Source organism: Coregonus lavaretus (assembly GCF_964263955.1).
Source record: "Coregonus lavaretus genome assembly, chromosome: 10".
In the NCBI taxonomy this organism is placed as follows: Eukaryota; Metazoa; Chordata; class Actinopteri; order Salmoniformes; family Salmonidae; genus Coregonus; species Coregonus lavaretus.
In genome coordinates, this window is record NC_139997.1 from 17,006,745 (window position 1) to 17,030,241 (window position 23,497).

General features: G+C 42.8%; 1 protein-coding gene across 1 annotated transcript in view; it reads right to left on the bottom strand.

The window, feature by feature from the left end:
• LOC311135846 (rho guanine nucleotide exchange factor 12-like) overlaps positions 1–23,497 on the bottom strand; it is a gene marked incomplete at its 5' end in the record, with an annotated part of 116,021 nt that overhangs the window by 37,696 nt on the left and 54,828 nt on the right. The window contains 9 exons of the mRNA XM_084169874.1: positions 386–523; positions 3,906–4,011; positions 4,366–4,408; positions 6,342–6,440; positions 13,897–14,007; positions 14,682–14,780; positions 14,894–15,019; positions 15,546–15,668; positions 15,958–16,077. Of these exons, the coding sequence (XP_084026000.1) occupies positions 386–523; positions 3,906–4,011; positions 4,366–4,408; positions 6,342–6,440; positions 13,897–14,007; positions 14,682–14,780; positions 14,894–15,019; positions 15,546–15,668; positions 15,958–16,077 (965 nt within the window). The remainder of the gene's footprint in view (positions 1–385; positions 524–3,905; positions 4,012–4,365; positions 4,409–6,341; positions 6,441–13,896; positions 14,008–14,681; positions 14,781–14,893; positions 15,020–15,545; positions 15,669–15,957; positions 16,078–23,497) is intronic.

A 23,497-nucleotide genomic window follows, 5' to 3' on the forward strand; every position in this document is an offset into this window, starting at 1 on the left:
TAACCCCCAGAATGTCTGTGTGTGTGTGTGTCGGTGTGTCTGTGTGTGTGCATGTGGTACAATTTATTCTACACACACACAGTAACTGGAGACAACACTCTATTGTACTCTAACCTACACCTTATGCCATTACCAGACTAGATCATCCTTATGGAGCTGATAACATCATGCTCCTGTGTTTGTAGTGGCATGTGTGTGTGTGTAAGAAAGAATGTGCAATTGTACACTACACTCGCCTCCTGTCTATCTCAAAGGGTACGTGGAAAACAGAGCCAACAGCTGTATTCGACCTGACTCTTGTGCCATGTCGCACGTGTTTCTGTCACTGTGTTGCGCGCACGTTTTTCTGTCCCTGTGTGTGTATGCATGTATTTCAGAGACTTACAGCACGTCCTCTATCTTGGAGATTATGTGTTCGGCACAGGAGCGTTCTCTCTCCAGCGCCACGCGGTCTCTCACCCTCTCTGTGTCCAGCTTAGCCAGCTCCCCCTCTGCCAGGGTCAGACCCATGCTGCGCTTCTGCCTGTAGACACATATAGGCAGATAAGCACAGATGCACAGACAGACACAGGCAGACACATGCGCGCCCACACGCAAACAAACACGTATGATTAATCCATTCATTAATTATGTGCAAATCATCATCTTTGAGAAGTGTGAGTGTGCTCACGTGTGTGTTTGTAGTGTGCATTTATGGTGTGTGGGTTTGTGTGTGTGTGTGTGTGAGAGAGAGAGAGAGAGAGAAAAAAAGAGACTGTGTATATCAGTGGAGACTCCTCAGAGGAGGAAGGGGAAGACCAGTCTTCTCAGTGAAATTCATAAAAATAAAAATGATAAAGCATTGAAAAAGTTTTCCTTTTTAGATAAAACTATACTAAATATAATCACATCACCAAATAATTGATTAAAACACACTATTTAGCAAAGAAGGTCTACAGTAGCCTCAACAGCACTCTGTAGGGTAGCACGATGGTGTAGCCGGAGGACAGCTAGCTTCCGTCCTCCTCTAGGTACATTGACTTCAATACAAAACTTAGGAGGCTCATGGTTCTCACCCCCTTCCATCGGCTTACACAGTAATTATGACAACTTCCGGAGGATGTCCTCCAACATATCAGAGCTCTTGCAGCATGAAATGACATGTTGTCCACCCAATCAAAGAATCAGATAATGAATCTAGTACTGAAAGCATAAGCTACAGCTAGCTAGCACTGCAGTGCATAAAATGTGGTGAGTAATTGACTCAAAGAGAGACAAAGACAATAGTTGAACAGTTTTTAACAAATTAATTTATTCCAAAATGAAGGAGAAGCAAGAGAGAAATATATACAGTGGGGAGAACAAGTATTTGATACACTGCCGATTTTGCAGGTTTTCCTACTTACAAAGCATGTAGAGGTCTGTAATTGTTATCATAGGTACACTTCAAATGTGAGAGACGGAATCTAATCCAGAAAATCACATTGTATGATTTTTAAGTAATTAATTTGCATTTTATTGCATGACATAAGTATTTGATACATCAGAAAAGCAGAACTTAATATTTGGTACAGACACCTTTGTTTGCAATTACAGAGATCATATGTTTCCTGTAGGTCTTGACCAGGTTTGCACACACTGCAGCAGGGATTTTGGCCCACTCCTCCATACAGACCTTCTCCAGATCCTTCAGGTTTCGGGGCTGTCGCTGGGCAATACGGACTTTCAGCTCCCTCCAAAGATTTTCTATTGGGTTCAGGTCTGGAGACTGGCTAGGCCACTCCAGGACCTTGAGATGCTTCTTACGGTGCCACTCCTTAGTTGCCCTGGCTGTGTGTTTCGGGTCGTTGTCATGCTGGAAGACCCAGCCACGACCCATCTTCAATGCTCTTACTGAGGGAAGGAGATTGTTGGCCAAGATCTCGCGATACATGGACCAATCCATCCTCCCCTCAATACGGTGCAGTCGTCCTGTCCCCATTTACAGAAAAGCATCCCCAAAGATGATGTTTCCACCTCCATGCTTCACGGCTTGGGGTTGTACTCATCCTTCTTCTTCCTCCAAACACGGCGAGTGGAGTTTAGACCAAAAAGCTCTATTTTTGTCTCATCAGACCACATGACCTTCTCCCATTCCTCCTCTGGATCATCCAGATGGTCATTGGCAAACTTCAGACGGGCCTGGACATGCGCTGGCTTGAGCAGGGGGACCTTGCGTGCGCTGCAGGATTTTAATCCATGATGGCAAAGTGTGTTACTAATGGTTTTCTTTGAGACTGTGGTCCCAGCTCTCTTCAGGTCATTGACCAGGTCCTGCCGTGTAGTTCTGGGCTGATCCCTCACCTTCCTCATGATCATTGATGCCCCACGAGGTGAGATCTTGCATGGAGCCCCAGACCGAGGGTGATTGACCGTCATCTTGAACTTCTTCCATTTTCTAATAATTGCACCAACAGTTGTTGCCTTCTCACCAAGCTGCTTGCCTATTGTCATGTAACCCATCCCAGCCTTGTGCAGGTCTACAATTGTATCCCTGATGTCCTTACAGAGCTCTCTGGTCTTGGCCATTGTGGAGAGGTTGGAGTCTGTTTGATTGAGTGTGTGGACAGGTGTCTTTTATACAGGTAATGAGTTCAAACAGGTGCAGTTAATACAGGTAATGAGTGGAGAACAGGAGGGCTTCTTAAAGAAAAACTAACAGGTCTGTGAGAGCCGGAATTCTTACTGGTTGGTAGGTGATCAAATACTTATGTCATGCAATAAAATGCAAATTAATTACTTAAAAATCATACAACGTGATTTTCTGGATTTTTATTTTAGATTCCGTCTCTCACAGTTGAAGTGTACCTATGATAAAAAATTACAGACCTCTACATGCTTTGTAAGTAGGAAAACCTGCAAAATCGGCAGTGTATCAAATACTTGTTCTCCCCACTGTATATAGAGAGAGATTTGTCATTTTTTTTTCACTTTCAGTTTCACTTACTTAGCTAGCAAATGCAGCTAGCTAGTTTAGCCTACTGAAACACCCTGCTCAAACAGAGGGATGCTATGTTAGCTAGCTGGCTATGACTATCCAACCCAACACAGGAACTCTTCCAAGTCAATGTAAACTTTTGGTTTTACTAATTTATTGCCACCGAGGCCTGCCGGTGTAACTGCTTACTGACTGTACACTGTAACGTCACTGCATGATTGTAGCGGGTTTACTAACGCGTTAGTTCTATTAGCTTTGCTGACTATGACGTTACCTTAGCTAAAATTGTGACAACGATGTAGGCTGTGTGTAGCGGTTTGGCTTGGAAAGGTTTTTTCGCCTGGTCACATCCAGCTGATGTGTTGTGGATTGATGTCCACAAGCGAAGGGAAGAGGTGAGAGGAGGAGAGCGCATGCGAGAAGGAATACAACGTGGCTGTGTATTTACGCATGATCAGGGGTATATTCATTCTGCCAATTCTGTTGAAAAACGTTTCTTAAACAGAAGCAAACGGAACAAAACGGGGATAAACATACTTGAATTTGTCCAATAGAAACTCTCGTTTGCAACTGTTGGACTAATGATATCACCTAGATGCAGGCAAGAGTGTGCAAGGCGGTATTGAATGTCACTGTCTGTCCATGTGTCACTGTCTGTCACCTCAAATTTGTCTCTCGACCTGTGTGCAGCTACGTTGTAAACTTTATTTAATAGGCTAGGTTGTAGCAACCTCATGATGGGTATAGGGAAAATTTGAGTATGATGTAGTAGTCTAAACCTATCGCTGTTACATTGAACTGGGTGAATGGAATATGAATGACAGTCATCCAATATGCTGTAATAGAAATAAGGCCATGCTCATGAAAAAAATGTGTCCTCCCTCATCTTAAACGGCACTGACCGCCACTGGTGTACATGTGTCTGTCTGAATGTGTGTGTGTGTGTGACCTGAAGTCCTCTAGGTTCCCCTGGATGTCTGGTAGCAGTGTGTCCTGTAGCAGCTGTGTGTACTGTCTGTGCAGCTCCTCTGGGATCAGCTCAGGTCTCCGCCGATCTGGGAACACACAACAGCATGTTAGTCAACACACACACACAGACACACACATTACAGTCATTTAGCAGAGGCTCTTATCCAGAGCAACTTTACAGTTAGTGCATACATCTTTTTTTTCTCATACTGGCCCCCCGTGGGAATCGAACCCACAACCCTAGCGTTGCAAGCGCCATGCTCTACCAACTGAGCTACACGGGCCAACTGCACTCACACAGTTTCAAGCTGTCTCCCTTTTTTGGAAACGTTCTAATCAATTACAGTAGACGATACAGTACTGTATTGCTATAACTGTTGCTAAACTTATACAAGATCTGAGAGGATTAAGTGTAAACAAAAAGGGTTGAACCATCTTACCTAGTTCAGAGGCAATAGACTCAGGCACAGCTACTTTCAAATTCTGCAAGAGAAAGAGAGAGTTTCAAGTATCTTAGCAAAAAAAGAACAGAGACTTTCAGCAATTCAATCCCAACAAACACAAATACCATTTCCTTTGCACCCATCATAGCAGATAAAGACTGTACATTTAAGAGGATACTAAGCATCTTGGAGATCAGCAGAAGCACACCGTTAGTAAAGGAACTTGGCTGTCCAGACACACTCACACACTTAGTGGACAAAGATTCCTCAGGCAACAGAAGGAAGACTGGAGAGAAGAGAGAGGAGCAGAAGAAAGAGGAGCAGAAGAGAGAGGAGCAGAAGAGAGAGGAGCAGAAGAGAGAGGAGCAGAAGAGAGAAGAGAGAGGAGCAGAAGAGAGAGGAGCAGAAGAGAGAGGAGTAGAAGAAAGAGTAGAAGAGAGAGGGGTAGAAGAAAGAGGAGCAGAAGAGAGAGGAGTAGAAGAAAGAGGAGCAGAAGAAAGAGGAGCAGAAGAGAGAGGAGCAGAAGAGAGAGGAGCAGAAGAGAGAGGAGCAGAAGAGAGAGGAGCAGAAGAAAGAGGAGCAGAAGAGAGAGGAGCAGAAGAGATAGGAGCAGAAGAAAGAGGAGCAGAAGAGACAGGAGCAGAAGAGAGAGGAGCAGAAGAGAGAGGAGCAGAAGAGAGAGGAGTAGAAGAAAGAGGAGCAGAAGAGAGAGGAGCAGAAGAGAGAGGCAAAAAGAGGAACTAATGGATGGTGCTGGGGTTTTAATTCACACACAAACGCAAGTAATGCGCGTGTTGACTCATAACCCGCAGTCACCGCGGTTATATCCGCAGCGTGGGTTTAGGGTCATGAAATACTGTGTGGATGAAGGGTGGGTGGGTGATTGGCAGGTTGAATAAAGAGAAAACAATACCTTAAAAAATCCATAAATGTATAATTATTGTGCAATTTATATCTATAGGCTACATTGAGGTTTTTCTTTAATTATGTTAGGCTATCTGGCACTAGTGTATAAGCCTAAGATTTAGGGCCTAACTGTACGTGCACCAAATAGCCTACACGCCAATCGTCAAATACTTTTGGGAACGGGCAGAAAAAGTTAATGTCAATCCACGGAGGCTAAAAAAGAACAATGTCGGAGTTTAATTCAATTAGAGAAAAGCTGAGAAATGGAGAGTTGAAAATAAAGAGGGCCAGAAAAATTATGTTTGGAAAATATTTGGTGAAGTGGTAAAAGAGGATGATAGCATTGCCGGCTATGTTATGTGTGAGGTGCTGTACAAATTCGACAGTCACAAGACGAGGACTTCAAATAGGCCTATGACACGTCAAGGAAACTATAGCCTACTGTTCAGATGGGTTAAATGGAAAATGAAATCTGGACACTGATTGTAGGTCTATAACCTCGCACATAGCGTTAATATTAACTCCTGCAGAATTAAGCATTTCTTGCAGTAAAATGACATTCCAAATGTAGGCAACAAATTTACTCTGGAACAGCAGTGGAGAAATATGATTTCTTTATTTCAGCATCTTGAGTTAGATACCGTCTGTAGAGGTGCTATCTTTATCAGCATCATAAAAGCTGATAGTATTTCTACCACATAAAATATGCTTCCAAGCCGAACTGAAATCTTATCAGAACATGTTGGGTCGTTTTCACAGCTTTCTATTTCCTTACAACCGGTCAAACTGATGTCATTTGAACATTTTGTCCAGAAAATCATAAAGGTTTTGGAGAGGTGCGGGGGGCTGCCACACTGAGTGCCTGGGAGCTGTTGCTTGTGAGGTTAAGTGTGATGCTTAAGGTAACAACGGCAGGCAATGACATCAAGGATTTGATACCAGCAACCCTCCGGTTGCCAGCTCGCCACTCTAACTGCTAGTGTGTGTGTATGCATTTGTAAATGCATGCGTCAGTGTGTGCCTTTGTGTGTGCTCCCACATAATGTATGTGTACATGTGTGTCTTACCGCTGCTCGGTCCATGAAGAAAGTATAGAAATCAATGAAGATCCGTCTGGTCTCTTTGGAGTTGGTCTGCTTGTACAGGTCAGCGTAAAGATAGCACAGCTAGGAGAGGACGAGAGGTGGTTAGGTCTTAAATACTGACCAATGCATTCTGGGGTCAAACCACCAAAGTGCTAGAGAGTAACTGCTGTACCCTATTAGAAAAAAAGAGTTTATTAGGGTTGTAGAATGTCACCAAATTCCCTGGACATTTTCTGAAAAGAATTGTGATTTTGGGACAGTTACCAGAATGTTGTATGCCTAGGGCTCTATTTCAACAAATTTAAGGCAATGGTAAATCTAAGCGCAAGCGGTAGCGCTATAGGTTCATGGATGTGTCAGAAATATTTGTGTTATTTTCACTATTACAATTTTCGGCACACTTGCTGGCATTGCAGTGAAAGGGCTGGGTTTTGATGAATAAACAAGTTGTGTGTGTGTCGAGGCTCTTCACTGGCCAATCAGAACGTGCTCCATGGCGAAATATGTGACTAGTTTCAGGAAACTAGGCATATGTTGCAAGTCACTACTTCTCAGGAGCGGCATTTGAACGTAAACATTAGTTTTTTATCAAAATGCGTTTTTTGGCAGAATTGCCGTCTGGAACATGTGAACTTTCATGTGCCTTAATAACAAACTTGTATTCCATCCATAAATACGAATAAAATGGTTAAATTAGAGCCTAGTTGGTTTAGCCACGGAAAAAGACTGGAACCTTCCCGCTAGCCATGATTGGCTGAGATAATGGATGGGCTGGACATGCCGGGAGATGAGTTTGGATTGGTCTGCCATGTAGCACGCTTCTGTCTATAATGTGAGTGCCGTTTTTGAAAGATATAACGTTACATCGAGAACTACACAAGTTTTGCTACTTTTCTCAACAACATTGATGTTGGGGTGGTAGGTAGCTTAGTGGTTAAGAGCATTGTGCCAGTAACCGAAAGGTCACTGGTTCTAATCCCCGAGCCGACTAGGTGAAAAATCTGTTGATGTGCCCTTGAGCAAGGCACTTAACCCTAATTGCTCCTGTAAGTCGCTCTGGATAAGAGCATCTGCTAAATATGTAAAAAAATATATATAAAAAATAAAAATGCCCTGAATTTAGCAGGCGCTATTGACAGATCAGTAGGAAAAAGTGATGGGCTACTTTCTGCACACGCCACGGTCAGTGTGAACCGGAGTGACTTGACACAAAGCTGGCCAAACAAGATGTAGCTACAAACAAAACAGAGTTAAAAAGTTCCAGTCTGCCGTGAAGTGTTCATCCATGTATACGGGTAAGAGTCTAGCTAAATTTTCCAGATATAAGTTTCTAATTTTGTCAGAAAGTCGTTTTTATTGCAAGTTAAAGCGTACTGTTAGTTAGCTAGCAAACATTAGCTTGCTGGCTCCCTAGCTAACATTATTTGTATGATGTGTGTAGCAATATTATTCTAATCAGAAATCCATTTGCATTGCTAGTTATAACCTAATGTTAGCTAGCTAACATTTAACCTAGTTTGTTAGCTTTAGCTACCTGCAGATTCATACTACAGCTATGACAATGTTTGTATTGGTAGTAGTATGAGTTGGGGTTATGCCGGTTCATTGTTTAGCTAGCTAGCTACCTAGCTAGCTACATGTCTAACAAAAGACTCCACTTCGGCCGGATTATTACATGACCCATCAAATTAGCCAGGTGTGTCTGGGGGTGATTATGGCCATCTATTGTATTTCATGAACATGTGTACATGTCTAGACAATAGTGACCCATCCACTTAGCTAGATATGGCTGGGGAGTGGTTATAGCATTTCCTTCATATGACCCATCAATTTAGACAAGTGTGTCGGGTAAGCGTCATCTAATAACGATACATTTTTATAAAATATTTTTATCTGGACACTTTCTGTTTTTGATATTGCTACTATGCTAGTACTATCACTGTAGAGTTTACACCTTCTGTATCCTGTGTATGTGACAAATAAACTTCGATTTGATTTGAGATAGAGTGTGTTTACCACAAGGCCTCACGTGAATCCTTAAAGAGATGGGTGGGGCTAAGGCTTAAGAGGGTGTGAACGATGCTGAATGGGTGTAGACAAAGAAGAGCTCCCCATTAGGTGTACCAAAACATTCAAGGGCCATTTTCTCAAAAGTGGGGTTACAAGTTTATCAACTTTCAAAGCAGAATTACTTTCCCATTGTTCCTCAACTGCAAAAGTTTTAGAACACCTACTAATTCAAAAAAATGTATTTTTATTTTAAAAACTATTTTCTACATTGTAGAAAAAAAGTGAAGACATCAAAACTATAAAATAACACATATGGAATCATGTATTACCAAAAAAGTGTTAAACAAATCAAAATATATTTTATATTTGAGATTCTTCAAATAGCCACCCATCCATGTAAAACATTGAAAATGTTATCCTTTTTAGATAAAACTATACTAAATATAATCACGTCACCAAATAATTGATTAAAACACACTAATTAGCAAAGAAGGTCTACAGTAGCCTCAACAGCACTCTGTAGGGTATCATCATGGTGTAGCCGGAGGACAGCTAGCTTCCATCCTCCTCTAGGTACATTGACTTCAATACAAACCTAGTAGGCTCATGGTTCTCACCCCCTTCCATTGACTTACACAGAAATTATGACAACTTCCGGAGGATGTCCTCCAACCTATCAGAGCTCTTGCAGCATGAAATGATATGTTGTCCACCAAATCAAAGAAGTAATCTAGTACTGAAAACATAAGCTACAGCTAGCTAGCACTGCAGTGCATAAAATGTGGTGAGTAGTTGACTCAAAGAGAGAGAAAGACAATAGTTGAACAGTTTTGAACAAATTAATTTCTTCCAAAATGAAGGAGAAGCAAGAGAGATATTTATATAGAGAGAGATGTCCTTTTTTTTTCACTTTCATTTTCACGTACTTAGCTAGCAAATGCAGCTAGCTCGTTTAGCCTACTGAAACACCCTGCTCAAACAGAGGGATGCTATGTTAGCTAGCTGGCTATGACTATCCAACACAACACAGGAACTCTTCCAAGTCAAGGTAAGCTTTTGGTTTTACTAATTTATTGCCACCGGGGCCTGCCAGTGTAACTGCTTACTGACTGTACACTGTAACGTCACTGCATGATTGTAGCGGGTTTACTAACACGTTAGTTCTATTAGCTATGCTGACTATGACGTTACTTTAGCTAAAATTGTGACAACGATGTAGGCTGTGTGTAGTGGTTTGGCTTGGAAAGGTTTTTTCACCTGGTCACATCCAGCTGATGTGTTGTGCATTGAAGTCCACAAGCGAAGGGAAGAGGTGAGAGGAGGAGAGCGCATGCGAGAAGGAATACAACGTGGCTGTGTGTTTACGCGTAATCAGGGGTGTATTCATTCCGCCGATTCTGTTGAAAAACGTTTCTTAAACGGAAGCAAACAGAACAAAACGGGGATAAACATACTTGAATTTGTCCAATAGAAACTCTTGTTTGCAACTGTTGGACTAATGATATCAGCTAGATGCAGGCAAGAGTGTGCAAGGCGGTATTGAATGTCACTGTCTGTCCATGTGTCACTGTCTGTCATCTCAAATGTGTCTCTCGACCTGTGTGCACCTACGTTGTAAACTTTCATTCACAGGCTAGGTTGTAGCAACCTCATGATGGGTATAGGGAAAATTTGAGTCATGTAGTAGCCTAAACCTATCGATGTTACATTGAACTGGGTGAATGGAATATGAATGACAGTCGTCCAACATGCTGTAATAGAAATAAGGCCATGCTCATTAAAAAAAATGTGTCCTCCCTCATCATAAACGGCACTGACCGCCACTGATGGACATGTAGCCTACATCATGGAGGGGGTTTTATGCACGTCCAAAACAAGACCTGCATGGCTCAAATAACGTGGGCCTGCCTACAATGCATAGATAAAAAGGAAACGTCAGCTCACTGTTTTGCTCCTCTCAAACGTGATATATTAATAAAGCTTTGGTGATTAAGATTTATTTCCAAACGGTCTCAGGAGCCAAACCTTTTATCGACAGTCTTGACTACTCCATGACTGCCTTGGGCAGGACAAAAAAAAGCCTTCATTGAGAGGAGGGGAGGCTATGCTTGGGAAAAAACATTGGTTTCTAAATACAAAGTATACAGGCACCAAAAGCAGCTACTTTTGGTTGGTCTTAAATATCCCTATCAGCGCTGCCTGAAATTATCACTTTGGATAATGTTTTTAAGGACACACCTCAAATATTTCTGCCCCGCCCATCTGAGCGCAAGCGAGCTGATATAAGACAGGTAAATTGCTGAATCTGGTGTTAGCGCTGGAGAATGCCAGTGCGCCAGTTTTTACATGACGAAATTAACGGCAGACGAAAATAGAGCCCCTACAGTTCATTTATGGTGCTTTTCCAATGAGACTTACCCCCACACCAGTGGGCTGCCAGTGTTTTATGTTAATGTCGCTCGTGTTTCAAACAGGAATCTGACACTTAAGACTGGTGGCGAGCAGAATCAACAACCTCTGCATCATTCAAGACTGTTGCTTTGTGAGAAGGTGTTAAAGTTCACAATTAACCAGTGTTATGTAAATGCCAGCTGAAAAGTACCCAGGGTCTTGCCTTGGCTCCAAATTAGACACTTAATTGGAAACAGAAAAGTCTGCGCCTTTTGGGTAAAACACTGGGGTAAATCCTCAATTGGAAATGTGCCTACAGTAGCTATTTTGAATGTACTTTATGAGCATTGTGAATGAGCGTAAGAACATGTGTGTGTTAGGCATGGATTTTGATTGTGTGTGTGTGTGTGTGTGTGTGTTTGTGTGTGAGCCAAGGTTATTATAGTAAACTAAAACTGATCATGAAAAAACGATTTAGTCAACTGAAATAAAATAATTAACATACCCGTCTGAAAAACGACAACTATAATGAAACATATCTTTGACTACAAAACTAATAAAAATACAAATCTAATGGGGTTTTCAAGCTACTGAATCTGGCGGGTAAATGTGGCCAAGAGATGGCGATGTTTCAAAAAGGCCTTGCTTGTGTATCACTATCACTAGCTATCACTAACTAATAGGGGAAAAAAATTCCTCTATAGCTAACTCGATTCTTCTTAATGTACTACTAAGGTTAAAAAGCAATGGGTTGGTGTAAACATGAGCGAGAGAGAGTTTCCTTTCACCATATTTTTTGCACCAGTGTCGATGCTATTCCTTTTAAATCCAAGTCACATTGAGATTGACTTTATAACCTTAGCGCTTGAGAATCCAAGGCCATACAGCCATAAGGTTCTCATTTGAACAATTGACCACAGCGGGGCCAATGTGTACAACTGTCTCAACGATCTGTCTAACTGTTAATAATCACAGCGTACAATACGGTTTTGGAATTATTTTACAAATACAAAAGATGCAATATCTTTTGTATTCGTAAAGTTATTTTTGGATTATAATTAAGTTGAGTATTCAAGGTTTCCAAAACCATTTCGCAACCAAAGATAATTTGTTTCTAGATAGAGCACTTCACACTCGACCAGATCACCTCAGCTAATCAAAAGGCACGTAGAATGAGTCCAATATAGTATTGGAGTCATAAGATGGGCTAACCTAACCTATGACCTGACCCATCACCTTATGTATTACTGTCACCCTGTTGCAAGAAGTGACATCTCAAAAAACACAAAAAAACTATACAACCCAAATGGTTCTTAGCCTCCCACCCATGCCTTCTGTCCCTAACACTAAAACTAAAACTGAAAGTAAATAATATAAAAACGGAATATTTTTATTTATTTATACAACTTCAACTAAATAAAAACTAGAGAATCTAATGGAAAAATGAATAGAAAAACACAAATTGTAATAACCTTGGTGTGTGCGCGTGTGTATATGTACAGTGTGTGTGTGTATATACAGTGGGGAGAACAAGTATTTGATACACTGCCGATTTTGCAGGTTTTCCTACTTACAAAGCATGTAGAGGTCTGTAATTTTTATCATAGGTACACTTCAACTGTGAGAGACGGAATCTAAAACAAAAATCCAGAAAATCACATTGTATGATTTTTAAGTAATTAAGTTGCATTTTATTGCATGACATACGTATTTGATACATCAGAAAAGTAAAACTTAATATTTGGTACAGAAACCTTTGTTTGTAATTACAGAGATCATACGTTTCCTGTAGGTCTTGACCAGGTTTGCACACACTGCAGCAGGGATTTTGGCCCACTCCTCCATACAGACCTTCTCCAGATCCTTCAGGTTTCGGGGCTGTCGCTGGGCAATACGGACTTTCAGCTCCCTCCAAAGATTTTCTATTGGGTTCAGGTCTGGAGACTGGCTAGGCCACTCCAGGACCTTCAGATGCTTCTTACGGAGCCACTCCTTAGTTGCCCTGGCTGTGTGTTTCAGGTCGTTGTCATGCTGGAAGACCCAGCCACAACCCATCTTCAATGCTCTTACTGAGGGAGGTTGTTGGCCAAGATCTCGCGATACATGGCCCCATCCATCCTCCCCTCAATACGGTGCAGTCGTCCTGTCCCCTTTGCAGAAAAGCATCCCCCAAAAATGATGTTTCCACCTCCATGCTTCATGGTTGGGATGGTATTCTTGGGGTTGTACTCATCCTTCTTCTTCCTCCAAACATGGCAAGTGGAGTTTAGACCAAAAAGCTCTATTTTTGTCTCATCAGACCACATGACCTTCTCCCATTCCTCCTCTGGATCATCCAGATGGTCATTGGCAAACTTCAGACGGGCCTGGACATGCGCTGGCTTGAGCAGGGGGACCTTGCATGCGCTGCAGGATTTTAATCCATGACGGCGTAGTGTGTTACTAATGGTTTTCTTTGAGACTGTGGTCCCAGCTCTCTTCAGGTCATTGACCAGGTCCTGCCGTGTAGTTCTGGGCTGATCCCTCACCTTCCTCATGATCATTGATGCCCCACGAGGTGAGATCTTGCATGGAGCCCCAGACCGAGGGTGATTACCGTCATCTTGAACTTCTTCTATTTTCTAATAATTGCGCCAACAGTTGTTGCCTTCTCACCAAGCTGCTTGCCTATTGTCCTGTAGCCCATCCCAGCCTTGTGCAGGTCTACAATTTTATCCCTGATGTCCTTACACAGCTCTCTGGTCTTGGCCATTGTGGAGAGGTTGGAGTCTGTTTGATTGAGTGTGTGGACAGGTGTCTTTTATACAGGTAACGAGTTCAAACAGGTGCAGTTAATACAGGTAATGAGTGGAGAACAGGAGGGCTTCTTAAAGAAAAACTAACAAGTCTGTGAGAGCCGGAATTCTTACTGGTTGGTAGGTGATCAAATACTTATGTCATGCAATAAAATGCTAATTAATTACTTAAAAATCATACAATGTGATTTTCTGGATTTTTGTTTTAGATTCCGTCTCTCACAGTTGAAGTGTACCTATGATAAATATTACAGACCTCTACATGCTTTGTAAGTAGGAAAACCTGCAAAATCAGCAGTGTATCAAATACTTGTTCTCCCCACTGTATGTGGTGGTCTTACCAGAGGCGCAGGGTCAAACTGAGAGACCACGTGATGGAGGAAGGCGGCCAGGTGAGCGGGCCGAGACTTGAGCAGCTCTATACTCTGGAAACAACTACACTGACCGTTGATCTGAGAGACAGGGAGATAGATAGAGAGAAAGAGAGAGAGAGGGTAGAGATCAACAGAAATGTATAGTTGAGTAAGAGAGAAAGAGATACCAACTCAGTTGTCTTGTGGTTAAAGTGTTTTCATCCTGAGATTGAGAGGTTGGGGGTTCGATCCCCGGTTGAATCATACCAGACTCTAAAAATGGGACCTGATGCCTCTCTGCTTGGCATTCAGCATTAAGGAGATGGATTGCGGTAAGGCGCTGCGACAGACTAGCGACCTGTCCAGGGGGTGTACTTTTACATCAAGCTGCCTCACGCTACAGAATTAGGAGAGCTCCTGCCCCTATGGGCCGTTCTGGCTTTATTTTCCCAGGCTTGCTAAGAGAGAGAGTCATTGAGAGAATGAGACAGACAGGCACAAAATGAGAGAGAGAGAGAGAGAGAGAGAGAGAGAGAGAGAGAGAGAGAGAGAGAGAGAGAGAGAGAGAGAGAGAGAGAGAGAGAGAGAGAGAGAGAGAGAGAGAGAGAGAGAGAGAGAGAGAGAGAGATAGACAGCCAGAGACAGTCAGCCAGCCAGACAGTCAGACAGAGCCAGACAGACAAAGACAGACAGAAAGAGCCAGAAAGACAGAGCCAGACAAAGCCAGACAGACCCGACAGTTAGCCAGCTGTCTAGCAGTAGTCCACCAGTACCTCTTTATGCTCTGTATCAAAGTAGTCGTCCTCTGCTCCGATGATCTGGGGGTTGAGACGAGACGAGGGGCTGCCCACACTACACTGGAAGTTACAGTTCTAATTCGCACATACACACACACAGACATGAGCATTACTTCCTTCTAAATCTAGTGTTTGGAGTAAACAACAAATATACAGTGTCTGTGTGGGCGTCTGTGTGTGTGTCTCACCAAGTCCGGCGTGTCCTCGGCGTCATGCGAGGGGCAGGAGTTGAGGCTGTCTCGGGGGGTGGTCTTTGGGCTGTGGCAGGGGGTCTCTCTTTGGCACGGACTCTCAGGGAGGGGACTGGGAGACACCTGAAATAGAGAGACACACACACCATTCATATACTGTATAACATTTGCCAGTCTCCAATTTTGAATGGGCATTGTGGTAGCGATACCACATGTTCCAGTAAAACTTTCTGATAGAAAAGCATTGAGGAAAATAGTAATTGGCATTTCAGTTTACTTCCTGATTTGACCAAATTGAAATGGAATGGACCCTAACCCTGGTTGGCAGGTAGCTTAGCGGTTAGAGCATTGGCCCAGTAACCGAAAGGTCACTGGTTTGAATACCCAAGCCGACAAGGTGAAAAATCTGTTGATGTGCCCTTGAGCAAGGCACTTCTCCTTAATTTGCTCCACGGGCGCCTGGCTGACCCTGTAAAGGCACATTTCACAGCACCTATCGGGTGTATGCGACAATAAAACATAGGATTATTATTTTTATTTTTTATTTCAGTACAATGGTATTGTATTCAGAATGACAATTCACATGTAGTTGTCATGGAGCATCTGTTGGTGATAATAACAGACAGGCTAATTGGCCAGGTTGACTCACAGTGTTATTGGTCCAGGTTCCATCGCTGCCGCTCTCTACCAGCGAGGAGGGGGTCTGCTCTCCATCGGCCGCCCCAACGCCCCCCTCCTCCACCTCACTGTCCCAGGGGGAGAGGGAGCCATCCTGAAAACACAATCACACACACACACAATCGTTAGAGTTGTGTGTCACACACGCCTACCATAAATGTGTGGCAGGCCAGGCAGTAACTGGGCTGTCCCTTTGAGAGTGTGTCTGTCCCTGTGAGATAGAGACAGCAAGAGAGTGTTTGTGTGTGTATGTGTGTGTGTGTGTCTATGGGAGAGAGAGTGTCATTGTGTAAGTGTTTTTGTGTGTGCTTGTATACGTATGCACGTAAACGTGTGTGTGTGAACATATGTATGTGTGTATGTGCATACGTAGGTGTGTATACCTGAGGTGTGCCTGTGGCCTTGCTGAGCTGGCCATGCAGCAGAGGAATGTGTTTCTTGGCCTCCTGGATGTCCTTCAGTAGTTTCTCTGTGGGGTTCCTGCTGTACTCCTCCTTCATAGCCTGGACATAAAGTGACATAACGTGACATAACACACAGGAAGGGAGGGGGAAAAGAGAGAAGAGGTGGTGTAGTGTGTGTGTGTGTGTGTGTGTGTGTGTGTGTGTGTGTGTGTGTGTGTGTGTGTGTGTGTGTGTGTGTGTGTGTGTGTGTGTGTGTGTGTGTGTGTGAGTGTGTGAGTGTGTGTGTACGAGTGTACGAGTGTACATGCGTGTTAATGTGTCCAGTTCCCACAGTCCTAGTTTTAGTTCATGGTCTTTCATTCAAGGAAGTGAAAGTAAGGGGAGGGCAAGATGTGATCAGTGTTTATCAGTGGTTACACATGGTAACTGTAGTGTATCTGTTTAGTGCTAAGAATGATTGGCTTTTGGGAAATGTAACCACTACTTTCTTAACAAAAACGAAAGGAATTCATAACAGAAAAGACTTACAACAGAAACAGAAAAGACTTACTGCAGAAATATAAAATCTAACATTAAACATTACAGAAGCACTGAATATTCTAGAGGCAAAACAAAAGGACTTTGAGGAACTTATTCAGGAAAGATTAGGTTTCATTTACAAAAAATAAGAAATTGGATAGAGAACGGCAAAAAATGCATCAACGTTTTTCCTGAACCTTCAATATAGAAACGCAACCAAAAAGAACCTACAAAAGATTGTTGCAAATGATGGAGAATCCTTATCTCACCAACAGAGATCTTGAATGAGGAAGTAAAATGTTTTAAACAAATGTTCTCTTGTATTGCTCATAGAATCAAAAAGGCCCTACCGAACATTATTCATCATGATCAGATGGGATTCTTAAAAGGAAGATATTTTGGAGACAACATTAGACAACCACTAGAAACCAGGTCTACAATCTGTTTATAAGTGACTGGATTTTTTCAACTTTGGAGAATCTTTCATAAAATGGGTAAAGGTCACGTACAACAAAATAATAAATAACGGTTACTTCTTTGAGAACTTTGAATTGTCAAGAGGCATAAAACAAGGTTGCCCTCTGTCACCATACCTATTTATTATGGCCATTGAACTGTTAGCTTTAAATATTTAGCATTCTGGCTAATGATACCATTAAGGGGCTAAAAATGAAGGGATTAGTGACAAAAGTATCAATCTATGCCAATGATTCAAGTTCTCTTGAGTCCTCAATCGTTAAGGTCCTCATTGAGGACCTGGATAATTTCTCCAGTTTCTCTGGACTAAAACCCAACTACAATAAGTGTACTATATTATGGATTGGGTCTCTAAAAGATACAAACTTTAAATTGCCATGTGGTCTCCCGGTTAAATGGGCAGATGGTGAAGTTGAAAAGATTCAAACTTTATCCCGGAAAATTTTAGCGATCTTGCAACGATTAATTTTGATCGAAAACTTAGCAAAGTTCCCTCTCCACGGTTTCAAGATTCAATCTATTTGCAGGAAGAATACCTAGATTAATTCTCTAGTGATATCGCAGTTTACAAATTTATTCATGGTTCCAGGAGAATCCTGTTTCAAATCATGCGAGAAAAATATATTTCACTTTTATTTGGAATGTCAAACCAGATAAAGTTAAATGAGCACATGTATAATGAACATGAGTTTGGAGAGTTAAAACTATTAAATAAAACAAACATCTCTCTTAAAGCCTTTATTGTACAAAATGTGTATCTAAATCCAAACTGGTTTTCCAGCAAGCTACTAAAAGAGGCCCATCCTATGTTTAAGACAGGGCTCTTTGGTGTTTTGCAGATTAAAACTAAAATGTTCAGTGGATTGATAATGGATCCATGTTTTAAAGTATCCTTTTTAATGAAGTCATACAGCGTTGGCTACAATTTCAATTTCATCCTCCAGAAAAGGCAGATCTAATATTACAGCAAATAATATGGCTAAACTCCAATGTACTGATAGAGAAAAAAAGAATTTTCTTCAAAAAAATGTTCAAGGTTATAATATTTATGAAGGACATTGTAAACAAGAATGGTAAAATTATGTCACACAAGCAACTAACAACAGTGTATGGAGGTATATGCTCAATACAAAACTATAACCAACTCATCGCGGCTCTGCCACAAAATTGGAAGAGACATTTACTTATAGAATGAGTCTGTCTGCCACCAATTGAAATTCATAAATGGCTTAAAATTATAAGCATAAATGTATCCGTTTCACTTAAAGTCAAAAGGTTTGATAGCAATACCGTATAAAATTCAAGTCAGTTAGGAACAGGTTTTTGATGTCCCAATACCTTGGCATCGGGACTATGAACTGACATATAAAACAATAATTGACACATCAATCTGTTTGTTTCAATTGAAGCTATTATATAAAATACTTGCTACAAAAAGAATGCTCAATATATGGGGCATGAACAGTCAGCCTTGTGCGGACTCTGCCATGAGGAAACAGACTCAGAACATTTGTATGGTACTGTCAGTCGGTGGCTCGCTTTTGGAGTCAGATCCAGGAATGGTTGTTATGTCATAATATCAGGGTTCAGATGGACCTGCAAACGGTATTGTTAGGGGATCTGAAAATCCATGATCAATCAATGGGTAATATCATTATACTCTTTGATAAAGTTGTTATTTTTAGGGCAATATCGGTAGAAATGTTACAAATAGGGAGGTTCAGGACCCTCGTAAGACATCATAGTAAAAAGGAGGGATGTATTGCGAAAGGAAATAGCAAAATGGCAATGGGAAAGATGGGTTAATCTGTGGACATCGGAGGGTTGGAGTTAAGATCAGAATGAATGGTGGATTGGCTGCTGTGGGTCAAAATCCTACACTTGAAGAAAGAGGAAATTACGAATACATGTATAATTATTTAACTACAGGTACGGTAGATATGAGCAAAACTAGCTGTAAATAGCAGTAGAAGTATTGTTGTCCGTTAGTTTACTCCAATCAGTGTAGGGATGGTAGAGTAGGGGGAAAAAAGTAATATTAAAGCTGCGTGCCTTTCTATGTTTGCTGAAATCCATACTTTTTCTATAAATGTTAATCAAATACAACCACCGACTGTTTGCTCATTGCTGTTTCTCTAAGACGGCAACTCAGCGCAAATGCGCACGTGTTCATTGAATCTCAACAAGGAAACAGTCGTGGTGGTATTTGATGAACGTTTATTGAAAAAGCATGGAATGCAGCAAACACGGAAAGGCACGCAACTACAGAGGACAAACATAGGTACAAGGTGGGCGCTTCATAATTAACTTTTTTTTATTTACAAGTATTGACCTTGGTCGAATCTTTGTAGGTACATAGGTAAGTGCATAGACGATGTCGTCCCCACAGTGACTATAAACCAAAAACCATGGATTATAGGCAATATTCGCGCTGGGCTAAAGGCTAGAGCTACTGCTTACAAGGAAAGGGACATGGACGCATACAAGAAAGTCCGCTACGACCGCCGACGAGACATCAAACATGCAAAAGGAAAATTTAGGAGGAAGGTGGAATCCTATTACACCGTCTCTGACGCTCAAACCAAATCAAATTTGATTTGTCATATGCGCCAAATACAACAGGTGTAGACCTTACCGTGAAATGCTTACTTACAAGCCCTTAACCAACAATGCAGTTTTAAGAAAAATAAGAGTTAAGAAAATATTTACTAAATAAACAAAAGTAAAAAAAAATAAAAGAGTAACAATAAAATAACGAGGCTATATACAGGGGGTACCGGTACCGAGTCAATGTGTAGGGTTACAGGTTAGTTGAGGTAATTGAGGTAATATGTTGCTCAGTTGGTAGAGCATGGCGTTTGCAATGCCAGGACGCCGAGCAGATGCCATACCAGGCAGTGATGCAACCAGTCAGGTTACTCTCGATGGTGCAGCTGTATAACTTTTTGAGGATCTGAGGACCCATGCCAAATCTTTTCAGTCTCCTGAGGGGGAATAGGCGTTGTTGTGCCCTCTTCACGACTTTCTTGGTGTGTTTGGACCATGATAGTTTGTTGGTGATGTGGACACCAAGGAACTTGAAGCTTTCAACCTGCTCCACTACAGCCCCGTCAATGAGAATGGAGGCCTGCTCTGCCCTCCTTTTCCTGTAGTCCACGATCATCTCCTTTGTCTTGATCACGTTGAGGGAGGGGTTGTTGTCCTGGCACCACACTGCCAGGTCTCTGACCTCCCTATAGGCTGTCTCATCGTTGTCGGTGATCAGGCCTACCACCGTTGTGTCGTCGGCAAACGCAATGATGGTGTTGGAGTCGTGCTTGGCCACGCAGTCATGGGTGAACATGGAGTACAGAAGGGGACTAAGCATGCACCCCTGAGCGGCCCCTGTGGTGAGGATCAACATGGCAGATGTGTGGTTGCCTACCCTTACCACCTGGGGGCGGCCCGTCAGGAAGTCCAGGATCCAGTAGCAGAGGGAGGTGTTTAGTCCCAGGGTCCTTTAGCTTAGTGATGAGCTTTGAGGACACTATGGTGTTGAACGCTGAGCTGTAGTCAATGAACAGCATTCTCACATAGGTGTTCCTTTTGTCCAGGTGGGAAAGGGCAGTGTGGAGTGCAATAGAGATTTCGTCATCTGTGGATCTGTTGGGGCGGTATGCGATTTGGAGTGGATCTAGGGTTTCTGGGATGATGTTGTTTATGTGAGCCATGACTAGCCTTTCAAAGCACTTCATGGCTACAGATGTGAGTGCTACGGGTCGGTAGTCATTTAGGCAGGTTACCTTGGTGTTCTTGGGCACAGGGACTATGGTGGTCTGCTTGAAACATGTTGGTATTACAGACTCGGTCAGGGACAGGATGAAAATGTCAGTGAAGACACTTGCCAGTTGGTCAGCGCATGCTCTGAGTAAACGTCCTGGTAATCCGTCTGGCCCTGCGGCCTTGTGAATGTTGACCTGTTTAAAGGTCTTACTCACATTGGCTACAGAGAGCGTGATCACAAAGTCGTCCGGAACAGATTGTGCACTCACGCATGCTTCAGTGTTGCTTGCCTCGAAGCGCGCATAGAAGTCATTTAGCTCGTCTGGTAGGTTTGTGTCACTGGGCAGCTTGCGGCTGGGCTTCCCTTTGTAGTCCGTAATAGTTTGCAACCCCTACCACATCTGACGAGCGTCGGAGCCGGTGTAGTAGGATTCAATCTTAGTCCTGTATTGACGCTTTGCCTGTTTGATGGTTCGTCGGAGGGCGTAGCGGGAATTCTTATAAGCGTCCGGGTTAGAGTCCCACTGAAAGTGGTAGCTCTACCCTTTAGCTCATTGCGGATGTTGCCTGTAATCCATGGCTTCTGGTTGGGGTATGTATGTACGGTCACTATGGGGATGATGTCATCGATGCACTTACTGATGAAGCTGGTGATTGATGTGGTATACTCCGCAATGCCATCGGATGAATCCCGGAACATATTCCAGTCTGTGCTAGCAAAACAGTCCTGTAGCTTAGCCTCTGCATCATCTGACCACTTCCGTATTGAGCAAGTCACTGGTACTTTTGCTTGTAAGCAGGAATCAGGAGGACTGAAGTATGTTCAGATTTTCCAAATGGAGGGTGAGGGAGAGCTTTGTATGCATCTCTGTGTGTAGAGTAAAGGTGGTCTAGAGTTTTTTTTCCTCTGGTTGCACATGTGACATGCTGGTAGAAATGATGTAAAACGGATGTAAGTTTCCTTGCATTTATGTCCCCGGCCACTAGGAGTTCCGCCTCTGGATGAGCATTTTCTTGTTTGCTTATGGCCTTATACAGCTCGCTGAGTGCGGTCTTAGTGCCAGCATCGGTTTGTGGTGGTAAATAGACAGCTATGAAAAATATAGATTTAAACTTTCTTGGTAAATAGTGTGGTCTACAGCTTATCATGAGATACTCTACCTCAGGCGAGCAAAACCTAGAGACTTCCTTAATATTACATTTCACACACCAGCTGTTATTGACAAATAGAACACAGACCGCCACCTCTTGTCTTACCGGAGGCAGCTGTTCTGTCTTGCCGATGCACGGAGAACCCAGACAACAGTATTTTATCTATGTCGTCGTTCAGCCACGACTCAGTGAAACATTTACATTTTAGTCATTTAGCAGACGACTTACAGTTATTGAGTGTATACATTTTCATACTGGCCCCCTGTGGGAAACGAACCCACAACCCTGGCGTTGCAAGCGCCATGCTCTACCAACTGAGCTACAGGGGACTACAGGTAAACATAAGATATTACCGTTTTTTAATGTCCCGTTGGTAGGATAGTCTTGAACGGAGATCATCCAGTTTATTCTCCAACGATTGCATGTTGGCCAGTAGGACGGATGGTAGCGGCGGGTTACCCACTAGCTGGCAAATTCTCACAAGGCACACGGACCTGTGTCCTCCATATTGGTGTCTCTTCTTCATGCGAATGACAGGGATTTGGGCCTGGTCCGGTATCAACAGTAAATCCTTCGCGTCCGACTCATTAAATAAAAAACCTTCGTCCAGTTCGAGGTAAGTAATCGCTGTTCTGATATCCAGAAGCTCTTTTCGGTCATTAGAGACGGTGGCAGAAACATTATGTACAAAATAAGTTACAAACAACGTGAAAAAACACACAAAATAGCACAATTGGTTAGGAGCCCGTAAAACGGCAGCCATCTCCTTCGGCATCGTATGTCGAAGGGCTTACAGACAATAACTGATTACAACGACGCAAAACTCCCAAATGAGCGAAGTGCCTTTTATATTTGCTTCGAGGAATATAACACTGTGCCTTGCGTGAAAGCCCCTGTTTTTCTGGATGACTGTGTGATCTCCCTTTCCATGGCCAATGTGAACAAAACATTTAAACAGGTTAGCAATCACAGATGGAATACCAGGGCGTGTTGTCAAAGAATGCACAGGCCAAGTGTCTTCACAAACATTTTCAATCTTTACTCCAGTCTGTAATCCCAACATGTTTCAAGCTGACCACCATTGTCCCTGTTCCCAAGAGCTCCAAGGTAACCTGCCTAAATGACTATCACCCTGTTGCACTCACATCTGTAATTATGAAGTGCTTTGAAAGGCTGGTCATGACACACATCAACACCATCATCCCCGACACCCTAGACCCACTCCAATTTGCATACCGCCCCAACAAATCCATAGATGACACAATCTCAATTGCACATCACGCTGCCCTCTCCCACCTGGACAAGAAGGGAAATAACTATGTGAGAATTCTGTTCAAAGACAGCTCAGCATTCAACACCATAGTCCCCTCCAAGCTCATCACCAAGTTAGGGACCCTGGGACTGAACCCCTCCCTCTGCAACTGGATCCTGGGCTTCCTGACAGGCCAGCCACAGGTGGTGAGGGTAGGCAACAACACAACCGCCACGCTGACCTTCAACACAACTGCATGGCCACGCAAGACTCCAACACCATCATCAAGTTTGCTGACAACATGACAGTGGTAGGCCTGATCACCGACGGCAATGAGTCAGCCTACTGGGATGAGGT